The sequence below is a fragment of the Gopherus evgoodei genome, chromosome 9, assembly GCF_007399415.2.
Source record: "Gopherus evgoodei ecotype Sinaloan lineage chromosome 9, rGopEvg1_v1.p, whole genome shotgun sequence".
Lineage (NCBI taxonomy): Eukaryota > Metazoa > Chordata > Testudines > Testudinidae > Gopherus > Gopherus evgoodei.
Window position 1 is genome coordinate 103,243,939 of NC_044330.1, and position 12,196 is coordinate 103,256,134.

The following is a 12,196-nucleotide window of genomic DNA, read 5'->3' on the forward strand; positions in this document are numbered from 1 at the left end:
AACAGACGTATTGGAGCATGAGCTTTCCTGGGTGAATGCATGCAATCCGACAAAGTGAGTATCCACCCACGAAAGCTCATGCTCCAATATGTCTGTTAGTCTATAAGGTGCCACAGGACTCTTTGCTGCTTTTACATTTAAAATAGACTGAACTTCTTTTCGCTAGGCATTGATGATTCTCTAAACCAGGGGAGTGTGTATTTTTGTGGAAGAATAGTCTTAGACAAAGGAGCATTGTCAGGTTACCTTAAGTTCCAAGTATAGGTTTTTCGGGGGAAGAAAAAATGTCTTAACACCAAAGATTAAAAACGGCTGTAAATAATTTTACTGTTTTAAACCTAAATACTACACTTGTCCATAACAGATAAAAAATAAAACTGAGGATCACATCTGTGAGAGAGAGGCCTTGTAATGGGCCCCAAATTTGAAGCTTGCAGTACATGTTTATATGGCAATAGGCATATGATTAAATTTTACTGTTTTTGTAGTTTAGATTGCGAGCTTGGTCATCTGCTTCAGTACTGCTACTACTGAACCTGTTTTTAATATTGCAAACCTCCAAAACAGCTATCCTCTGTCAAACAACTCTCCATCTCTTCCTTCCCCCACCAGTGTGTTAGACAATTATTAGGATTAAAATACTTTGTGTGCCTGTGGTCTTAAGGCTTACTGGCTAAATAGGGCTGTTGATTAGAAAGTAAATTCATGCCATCTTTAAAATACTCCATAGGGGGAGTCATTGACTAATGTTCCCTGAGACTCGTAGCTGGTGTGCCTTTTTAAAATTGTCTAGTGGTCAGTGCTGGAAAAAGAAACCTTGAAAATGCAAACCAGTTGTAAATTATTGCATTGATACCAGCCATAGAATGTGAATTCAAACTTGATTATAAAAATCAGCACTGAATTATTCATTGCTCATGTCTTAAGAAAAGACATCTAGTTTAATGTGCTTATCCCAAAGTGCCACACCTTTCGGTGTCAAAAGCCTCTACCAAGCTGCCAAAACTGAAGATTCTGATAACTTCTTTGCCAGGTCTATACTACAGGCCTATATTTGTATCATTACGTTGTTTGAGGGATGTAGTTAATACTGACCTGGAGACAGCACTATGTCAAGTAGAAAGCTTCTCCCACAACATAGTTACCGCTTCCGGAGGTGGATGATTACACTGATGGGAGCTCTCCTTTTGGCAGTGGCCCTAAGTGCGGTGGTCTCAAACTGGGGGGGTGGAATCCCTCAGGGGGTCATGAGGTGTCAACCTCTACCCCAAATCCCGCTTGCCTCCAACATTTATAATGGTGTTAAATATATTAAACTATTTTATTAGGAGGTGTCACACTCAGAGGCTTGCGAATTGAAAGGGCTCACCAGTAAAACAGTATCAGATCTACTGCTCTAACTGATCTGAAGGTGCTGCAAAACTTCCCCTTGTGTGCTGCAGAATTCAGACTTATTAGCTGTGTGAGGTGCCCAACTGTCTAATCCTGGGGCTTTCAACAGGAATTCAGTGTGGTAGATTGGTATTGGATGCTTATGCAAAATTGTCCACAAATTGGAAAAGTTGTATTTAGATACCAAGTTTTGTTTCAAATTGAAGTTGGATTCAGGAAAGTGTTGCATGCCTTTAACTTGCATGGAAGCCAGCAGTCTGTGCAGGAATACAGGCCACAATTTTCAGAAGTGATCCTTAATTGGGGGGTTCTAAAAATCAAACCCCCATAATGGTGTTGAAAATTGAGAAGTGCTGAGGCCCCTCATGAAAGTTGGGCATTGTTTGTACATTAGATGCCCCAAACTACTAGTCACCTGTGAAAATCTTGGCTGCTGCTTACTGGTTCTGTGGTTATCAGAAGACCTTTGAAAAATAAAACAGGAAATGGAATAACACTTAAAACTGACAAGATCACAACAGGCAGTAGAATGGGGGTTTACTCCAAGGGAGTATCACACTTTTGAAAAGATGGGGAATCTGAGCTCACATTAGAAATTCCAGTGTACAGAAGAAATACATAGTTACTGAAATACCTGCCCACTCTCCTACCATGAAAATGCCTACAGGGAATGTGGAAACAAGGCCTCTTTGATATCTGGGGATGTGCGTTTTGAATATTTGAGAGCCAAAGATGACTCCTGGGCCTTGCTATTTTTGCCTCAGTCTCTCAATGTTATCAGAGGACCAAGATGCAGCAGAGGTGAGATCTGCCACAAAGTTCTACCGTTCAATAATGGGCAAGACTGCTGGTGGCTGAATTCCTATCTTCCAGATACAACAAGCAGTCCACTTTTCTCCATGCAAACTCTTCCCCATGGCAACACTCCTTGTCCGATGCTTGGCTTTCTATGCAGAATCTTGTGTCCAGTCACCCCCACCCTCTCCAATTTAGGCTTCCACTGTAAGACATTCATTTGCTCTCTTCCCTCCAAGAGAGATTCCACCCAGTGAGAAGTGGAAGTGTTGCAATTTCTTTCTCAATTAATAGCAAGAAGCCAAGAGGCAGCCTTTCATAGCCAACTTTACTTCAACTGCTGCAAAGGCTTGGTGGGAACAGCCTCAGTCCCCTGCTGAAGAAGGTGAGGTCAGTCATGCACAGTATGGCCTGCCATTGCAAGAGATTAACCCTTTTTTCTGCTAGAGAGTGGTGCTGCCTAGTTTTGAATAGTACCCAAATAACCTGGGGGGAAAAAAAAAGTAATGACAGAGAAGGGAAGAGCAAAGCTCCAATAGTAGAGCTGCTGGTGCTACTGGACTGTTGTGCCATCATTTCACTGCCACTGTGGATCCATTTAACTGTTAACATTCCAATCTGAGAATAGACTCCCATATTTTCAGAGCTAAACAAGAAAGGAGGTACAAGTTCCACATACAGAAATGGTTGTGCAATTGTGTACCAGCAATTGCTTGGGTAACTGCATGCACATTTTTGCACGTGGACCTTAGTAGTTCAAATAAGGTCACACTTTGCCTGAAAATGGCACCTGTAGTAGTAAGCCTCAAACTGCCAATTAGTAATTAAAACTTTATTTTCAAATAGAGCTTATTCCTGATGAGTGTTTCTCCCCAGCTGAGCTGTCAATTATTGTTTTGAAGGAGATAGCTACTGGTATCCAGATGACCATTTGTAACTGACTTTTCCTTGATGGGCCAGATTCTCTCTGCCATTTTGAACCATGAACTTGTTACTAGCTAAGATGCAGGTTCTGGCTCTGCTGGTGCAAGCTCTGAAGAGAACAGAAGAAAGGACAGCTGCCCTGTTCTAAATTACTATGAGGTCCTATGCTAACGGAATGAATGGGCTTTACTTTCTCCCAGATCTGTCTCATGTGAGTTCTTTATTCACACTGCAGTAGCCAGATTTTCTTTTAACTTTCCAAAGTACAGTGGAGTAGTTCATGTGTTTTAGAATGATGTGTTCTGAGTAGAACTTGTTGAAAATAGTTTAAACTTCTGTTTCCAATGGAAAATGTGCTTTTTTCTATGTTGTTTTGTGAAACTTCATGTTATCAATATTTTTATCTAAAATGTTCATTTATCATTTTTCTGTGCTCAAAATAACTTCAACAGTGATATTTTAAACAAGGGGGATGGGGGTGGGGGGGGAGGAGAGGGCAGAAGAAATCTCACCATGTGACTAAACTGCCTGAAAAACTCATTTTAAACACTTAAGATTTTGAAAATGGAAAAATTCAATGTGTTCTATAAACATTTTATGTAAGATTTATAAAAAAGTCACACAAAAATTAAACAATTATTTCAAAATGCTTTATTGATTTTTTTCAATTAAATTTTCAAGCTCTTAATTGTTGACTGCAGTCCTGATTCTGTGCACACTTGCAAACACTTAAACATATACAGAGAGTAATTACTGACATCCTTAAGAACTTGCAGGATTGCTCCCCTATATTAGGATAAAGTACTCAGATAAGATACCTGATTCTGCACACGCTTGCAAACTCAGATAAGTACTCAGATATTATTAGGGTAAAGGATATTATATTATTATTATTATTATTAGGATAAAGGATATTATATAATTAGGATATATTATATAGGATATTATATAATTAGGATAAAGGATATATTATATTATTATTAGGATAAAGTACTAAGATAAGATACCTGATTCTGTGCACACTTGCAAACACTTAAACATATACATAGGGTAGTTACTCACATCCTTAAGAACTTGCAGGATTGTTCCCCGATATTAGGATAAAGTACTCAGATAAGATACCGATGGGTGTGATATAAATATCTAAACAGAGAAGATATTCATTTTTATTTACAAGCAACCATTCAACACAAAAGTTCTACTTACTTTCACTATATTTAAGCACAATAATAAAGGACCTGAAACCATTTATACAGCCACAAACTTATTTCTTCATTTAGAATGAGCAAAGCTTCTGTTTTTTAAAAAATCACACGTTAAGAGGTTTTCAATGCAGAATTAAAAGTTGTTTCAAACTTTAGCTCGGCAGTCACTAGAAGAGACAGGAAGATGCAATCACGGATGTGGGTTAGAGCTCGTAGCTGCACTAAACTTCTGCAGTGAAGGCAGAATTCTTAACTATGAATCCAGAAGAGCGACTTGTGACATGGCTTATTTCATTAGGAGTTTTAAATTCCCCCAAAAAGATGATAGGTGATCCAGAGCAGTTCCTGAAAGTTTCTCTGAAAGATGGAGTAGTACTTTGCAAATTGGTTAATCGGCTTCTTCCAGGACATGTGGAAAAGGTAACTTCTTAAGTGTATTTTGGTAGTCACTATGGGAGGAGCATCTTGCCACACTGCTGCATGTCTCTAATACTCTGAGAAACCAAAGCATGATATTTTACCAGCAGGCACTGTTTCTAATGACTTTTTAGAGGAGGGAAGCAAGGAAAGATGCCATCTGAGCTTCAGAGAGACTTCAGTAATTTTTCTTGGGTCAAAGATACTGTATTGTTAGTTGGATATAAGTAAAATATAAATTTGGATTGTAGCTTTTTTAAAATGTGTAATCTCTTAGAGAAATTTTGTCAGCAACAAGAAACAAACAATCACAAACGCATATTGCTTGCATTTATAATTGGAATTGGCTGAATTATGCATGCATGGCATATGTCCTGCCATGACTTTCATGTATGCTCTTATATTTAAAGTAGAAATATTTATTTACTCAACCAGAGGTCAAATCTCCAAGTTTTAGATAATGTATCTATGACTTGTAAATATAATGCTTGAATTTTCAAGACAATTCCATAAAGAATGTACTAATATCTTGCTAATCAGGAAAAATAAGAAGATAGAGAAGGGACTCAACTAGGAATAAAAGTACCTTTCATTAGTGGCAGTTTGTATTTGGTCTGGCCAATACATTTGCAGTGTTTTGAAGCTGCTAAACCAAATCAGTACATCATGTTATAGTTTTACTTGGTACGTAGGCAGTCAGTTCAAATCAGCAATAAGTAACTGCAAACAGAAAAGCGGAAGGAGCTTGATGAGAGATAGGAAATGGCAACACAGAGGACAGGCTGTCAGTAAAATGATAGAAAAAACATTCCTCTTCATTCTATGGAACAGGAGCCTTTAAAAAAAATAACTTGAGCTAGCTGGATATAGATCTCCGTTTATGTATGTAGTGGTGGTTTTGGGCAGTGGGCTAATAAAGGTCAAGCTTCTCACTATCACTTAGGGCAGTGTTATATGCTGACATTCAAAGCAATATGCCGACCATTTAGATTTATGCATCACTTCCTCCAGTGGCTCTTCCTGGTTCAACAGCTTGCCAACCACCCCCATACCTCCCCATAAAAAGCTTCCCTAATTCAGAATAAGATGCACATGTCAAATATCCATGCAAGCCTGCTGAGCAGAGACTATCCTGATGGTAATACAATAATCATGTCTGGGTTTTGTTTCTTTAGTATTGTCTGGAGCCCAAAAATGAAGCAGATTGCATCAGTAACATTCAGGCGTTCTTAAAAGGCTGTGCCACACTTAAAGTGGAGGTAAGTGATTCAACTTCTTTCCATTACACTTTTTAAAATTATTATTCTGCTAATCTGTTTCCCTTGTGAATGTTCCTAAATGAGACCACATAGCAAGAAATTAAATTGATCATTGATGATCTCCTCTTGTTTTAGTAAAATACATGAGAGTCTGGATTCCTTAATATTCAGAACAGGGATTCAGAGAGATGATGCAAATGTAATACAGAGTCTCAGAGTTGAACAGACTACCTTTCAAGTATTTGAGATGAAACTAAATGTTGAAATAGAAACATATACTAAAAATAACATTCTTTCTAGAGAGAGCTGAGCAGTTTGATCCTGTTGAATATTTTTTGGTACTAAAGAAAAGTTCATGCAATCCTCAGCCTTGCTTGAATTGGCTTTATGTTGTAGTAATATTAAAACTACTTTACATTTATCCAAGGTCTTTCCTCACAATTGTGTTAACTGTGATAGAATAAATGGTTCCAGGGAGTCAAAAGTATGAACATGACCCTGTCTCTGTACAACACTAAACAGTTAAATAAAACTTCAGGTTTTGAAAACAGAGACCTTGGGCTACTTAATCCCATGCTAAACATACTAGAAAATTCATGCCAAAATCTAGACATTGATCAGGATACACAGGAGAAAAAAGAATCAGAAGAAGGCATTTTGGAATTCAAATTGACTGGTTAACAGAACAAACTTAAGCAGAAACTATCTAAATCCCTTTTTCACAGAGAGCATATGTTAGTCTTATTTTGTCAGACAGCCCTTCTTAGTGCGGAAGAAGTGTTATAAACTTTCACTTACTTTCCAATAGCTAAACTTACAATTGGGGTAGGCCTGATAGACCCCAGTTATTACAACAGGATCCTAAAATGCTGTACAAATATTGGGCCTGATTCTGCAAAATATGCATGTATAGATGTAGCCTTTATTCACACAAAAAAGTCAATGAAATCAAAGAGATTATTTACGTAAATATCATCTGTTTGAATGAGTAGGGGTTGCGGTATGGGCCTTCTATATGGTCCCAATGAGTGCAAGCTGATTCCTGTGCCCAAGCCTAACCCCAATGTGAGTGGAAGGGTATGCCCACACACGACAGGTTGTGGGATCAGGGCCTAAATGACTGTGCTGATTCTTAAAAAAAGAAGTTTACTAATTTTGCTGTGTTCTTTCAGAGTGGTCATGTGGCATCCCTTGAGTTGATTCAAAACAGCCTTTTTTAAAAAAAGCCTCTTATTTCACACAGTTGCAATGACATCTTACTATGGAAGTTTATTTGAAAATTTGTCATTAACTTCCTTAGAGTACTAATGATGAGTCTGGGGAAAAAATACTGTTTTCGAGGGAAATAAGTAGAGCTGGTTGGGAATTTTTTGACAAAACTTTTTTTGTCAGAAAATGCTGATTTGCAGAAACATGTCAGTTTAGAGCAAACTTTCTTCTGGGAGGCTTTCGGGTCCAGGATGGAATTTCTGGTCAAAATGAGGGAGAACGAGACACCCACACCAGAATATCCAAGTGCACTCACCTGGGATGTGGAAGAATTACTCCAAATCAGGCAGAGTAGGGACTTGAACCAGGATTGCCTACATCCCAGATAAATGCCCAAACCACTGGACTGGTGGCTAGTCTGTATATTAATTGAAGCACATGGCATTAATAAAAAGCCATTATTTAAACAAACAATTTCTTGGTTTTCACGTAATTATCAGAAATACCAGAAACAGTCATACTGTAAAAACCTCTCTGAAAACAAGAATTTTGCTTTTCCTTAACTTTAGCACAAAGGGGTCAGATACTGCAAACCCTACTCACTCAGTTACTGCCACTGAATTTTACTTATGGAAAGCATCGTCTCTGAGGCCAATAGGAGAACTGGCACTTACTTCAAAATTTGAACAATGTAAACTTAGCACTATAGTTAGTCAAAAAATGGGAATTTAGCAAAAAAAAAATCATTTCCCCCATTTTTTTCCAATTTCAATATTATGTCTAAATTGGAAGAATTTCAGCCAGCTGTATTCAGTGGGAAGAGATAGGGAGGGAGATGAAATGAATGAACTTGGTGAGATGTAGGGAAGGTTTGCTCTCCCCAGCGAAAGCTCAGACTCACTCAGGCATGAGGGAAACAGCAAGCCTAGGATAGAAAATACAGAGAAGAGATGGAGAGAAGGAAGGAGAGAGAAAGTCAGGTGAGACAATGGAAAACCTGAGCTACCTGACTGAAAGGTAGGTCAACTGAAGAGAATAAAAAACTGGAAGGAAGGAAGGAAAGAAAAAAAAGAAGATGGTGGTGTATGCCATCTGGTATTACATAATCTACAATAAACTCCCTCCCACCTCAATATACCCAAAGCTTGTTCTGAAAGGACCATTTCTAGGGAGCAAGAAGGTATTGGCACATTCTTTATTTTCTCTGTTGAGACTGCTGGGTGTGAATTACACTGGTGGTCTCTTGTGGAGTAACACGTGAACCTGACCTCCATGAACCAGACTCAGACCACCAACAGATCACTGGAGATCCTCCACAGAGCGCTGGAGAGTTGTCAGGTGGTCATGACTTACAGTCACTATTGACTATCTGAGTTAAAAAGTGTAAATGCTTTCCTCACTCACCATGATTCAGATGTGAGGCAGGGCTGTGTAAGAACCACTTACAGTGGGACCAAAAGATTTGTGATGAAATTGGGTGCAATTTGAGGTGCAGTAGAAAGGACAATTTTTTAGGATGCCATGGGATACAAAGCAAGGAGAAAGCTCCTGCACAGGCTCACCAGATACTATAAAAGCAGCAAAGAATCCTGTGGCACCTTATAGACTAACAGACGTTTTGGAGCATGAGCTTTCGTGGGTGAATACCCACTTCCTCAGATGCACCTGAGGAAGTGGGTATTCACCCACGAAAGCTCATGCTCCAAAACGTCTGTTAGTCTATAAGGTGCCACAGGATTCTTTGCTGCTTTTACAGATCCAGACTAACACGGCTACCCTCTGATACCAGATACTATATACTCACATGCTCAAGGACACACTTAAAAGTCTAAGCTAGACCAAGTGATAAAAAGCGTCTCTTATCCCTTTTCCCATCTCCATTCCCTCCAAATCCATCTCCTGAAATACTGTTCCTTTTGAGGTCATCAGCTTCTGCACTTTCTTTCTACCTCATGTCATAACATTTTGTTAGTGACTTCACATCAGTTTCCACAGTAATAGCGACACCACAAGCAAATCAAGGATAAGTTTATTCAAGTGGAGAATCAACAGCAATATCTATTTTTGGTACCAACCATTACCATATTCCTTGAGTTCCTCACAGACTTTAATGTATTTATCCTCACACCAGCCCTGTGTGAGAGGGCAATGCTATTATCCTCATTGTACGGACAGGGAACTGAGGCCTAGAGAGAGACTGAATGACTTGCCCAGGGTCCTGCAGGACACCTGTCATGGAGCAAGGAATTGAATTTGGGTCTCCTGAATCCCAAATTTGCACCCTAGCCACTGGGCCATCCTTCCTCTCCTGTAGATTATTAAATTTTACCTTCACATGCTTATATGCAACTCCTAGCATGCACACATATGTGAGGGCTGAATTTGACTGGATGTTTGTTTATTTTAACAAGAAGGAGAACTTTATTTAGCAAGGTAAAATTGTTATTGGTGTGAGAAAATAGTTCCTGCAAATGGCTGGATTTCTGAACCAAGCCAGGTACCTGCAAAATTAATCAGATGTTTGGATTAAATCGTATAGTCAATATTTAGATAGTAGAGTATGGACCATTAATGCTGCAGTTCTGAGTGGTTGGAAATCTGGGCTGCAGGTTCTAAGACGCTGATCCTGTAAACACTCTTTGCATGTGCTTAACTTTAAGCTTATGAGTTAGTCTCATTGTCTTCAGAGAGACTACAAATTGGCTTAAAGTAAAACATGTACAGAAGTGTGTAGCAGGATTGGGGCCAAAATTTTGTGTTTTATATTAGATCTCAGTCCAAAACTTCCATGAGCCATGAGGATGATTTAGTTGGTGTTGGTCCTGCTTTGAGCAGGGGGTTGGACTAGATGACCTCCTGAGGTCTCTTCCAACCCTAAGATTCTATGATTCTATGCTTTCCTTTCCAAAATGCAGCCAAATACTTTGCTGAAGTGTACTGGGAATTTCACACTTAGTGGAAGCAGGGTTGTAATTGGACATATGGACACACAGAGCCAGGAGGCTCTGAGTTTGCTATCTTGTGGCAATTAGATTTTGTTTTTTAAAATGTCACTTCCTTGATCAAATTGTGACTCTTTCACAAGGCCCTGCATAGCAATTTGTCTCTATTTTCAAAAAGTTTAGAAAAGGAGACGCTTTCATTTTAACAGTCTGTTGTCTCTTTGCCTTTGTTCTCTTGATATTGGGCTTTTATTGGATTTTTTTCTGGCTTTATCCCACCTAGATATCAGATCCATATTGGTTTCTATCACCTTCTCTTGATATTTCTGACAGTTCTGTTGGTCATTACTACTACTAATTTTTCATAGTAAGGTATTGTGCTAGTGAGAGCACCAGCCTGTGCTGTTGCATATAGTCTGACAAGTTCTTTTTCCTACCGCAGGAGCACTGTTGGCTGGCTCTGGGGAAAAGCTGCAGTGTTAGTTTGGTGGATTTCTGTTTGAGGGAGCTGTGGCAAGCAGTAGGAGAGCTGGTTCTCCTGGGGTAGAGTTGCTCTCTGGGAACCGTGCACTGGCGTGTGGGTGGAGAATCCCGAAAGCAAGGATTCCCTGGTTGATTTTGTGATCACCTTTGTTCCAGGACTGATGCATATCGTGTAAATAAAACAAGTTACACTAAGAAAACACCTTGACTTCTGCCCCTGACATATGCTACATGGGCAGAGGGATGACAATATTTTAGAGGTAGTCATTACAATAGATGGAAACAGGATGGGTGAACTTCTGCACCAGCCAGGGCGAAGCGAGGGAGCTCCTTTTCCTTTGGCAGAGTTTCTCCCTTATTTAACCTGTTCCCAGGGCTGCTTTCAGCGCTGGGCTGGTACGAGAAGCTGCTAGCCGATGCACCGAGCGTTTGGGGAGGCTGCAAGCTGGATACACTCGCTTTGGCGAGAGATGCGCTGGGCACTAGGCATCTCCTGGCGCTGAGCGTGGGGCGGCAGCGCGGGGGAGCCGCTCTGTGCGCCGGGAACCGCCGGTAAAGCGTCAGGGGAGGGGGCAGCCGCTGCTGGTCCTGGGCTGGGGCGCCCTGGCCGTGCGCTCCCGGGACCCGGGCGCAGCGTGCGCGCTGGGGGGAGGCGCTCCCTGTCACTTCCCCTTCCTAGCGCCGCGATCCGGCTCCGGGTCAGAGCCAGCAGCCGCCTTCCGCACCCAGCAGTGCCGCCTCCGCCGCGGACAGACCCGGGGGCCGCTGTCATGCCCCGGGGGTGGCCGCCAGGCCGCCCTGCGCCGCGTGGAGACTGAGTGCCCGCTCCTCCTGCCGTGAGTGCCCGGCGCCCCCGCGCCGCTCCCTCCCCAGTCCTGTCCTGGGTGCCCCTTGGCAGCCCCTGTGCTGAGTGCCCGGTGCCCCCTGCCCCGCACTGCTCGGGGCTAGGGCGCGTGGGAAGTGTCCCGTCCCCTCTGCAGCCCGGAGCACGGTCGCAGGTTGATTCAGTGGCAGCCTCCACCACCAAGCCCCCTGCTCGCCGCCCTGGCATTGCAAACCCTTCTCTGACCTTCCGTGGCAGCCGGTAAAGCGACTTGCCACTTGTGCCCGGCGTCCCCCCGTGTGCTGAGTGCACGCGGAACTAGGGCAGTCCGTGCCCCGTACTGACTGAAGCCGCTGTCTACATATTTTAAAGTTCGCTGCTATTTATGTTTGGAGAGAGGATGCAACCAAGGCTGGTGGGGAGCAGAAACAATTGTACCGGGGCCCTGAGCTCAGCTCTGGGTGATGGGTACTGGGTGAAACAGGAGGGGGTGGGGCCTGAGCAAACAAGAAATACCAGGATCCCAAATGTCTCTGGACCAGCACAAGTTGCATAAGTGACATTTATGGTGGTCAAGTTGGAAAATGGATTTGCTCTTTATGAGGAGAAGGTGCCATGCGCAGAAGTGGTACAATGCACAAGGACTGGCGGGTACCGAGGGTGTTGGGAAAGGTGGAGGTGTGACCAAGGTAGCGCTGCTAAGACTGTGGGACCAGCTATTTTGTGCTGTGCAGAATCTTCCTTGAG

At 41.8% G+C, this 12,196-nt stretch overlaps 1 protein-coding gene across 4 annotated transcripts in view; it reads left to right on the top strand.

The window, feature by feature from the left end:
* The first annotated feature begins 4,486 nt into the window (after positions 1-4,486).
* The window catches only part of ARHGEF6 (Rac/Cdc42 guanine nucleotide exchange factor 6), a 57,008-nt gene continuing 49,298 nt past the window's right edge, over positions 4,487-12,196 (top strand). Inside the window, exons 1-2 of one of the 4 annotated variants that reach the window (XM_030574914.1) lie at positions 4,487-4,736; positions 5,909-5,992. In XM_030574914.1, the coding sequence (XP_030430774.1) occupies positions 4,572-4,736; positions 5,909-5,992 (249 nt within the window). In that variant the 5' untranslated portion in view covers positions 4,487-4,571. The remainder of the gene's footprint in view (positions 4,737-5,908; positions 5,993-12,196) is intronic. The other 3 variants (XM_030574912.1, XM_030574910.1, XM_030574911.1) reach the window with 3 other exon arrangements.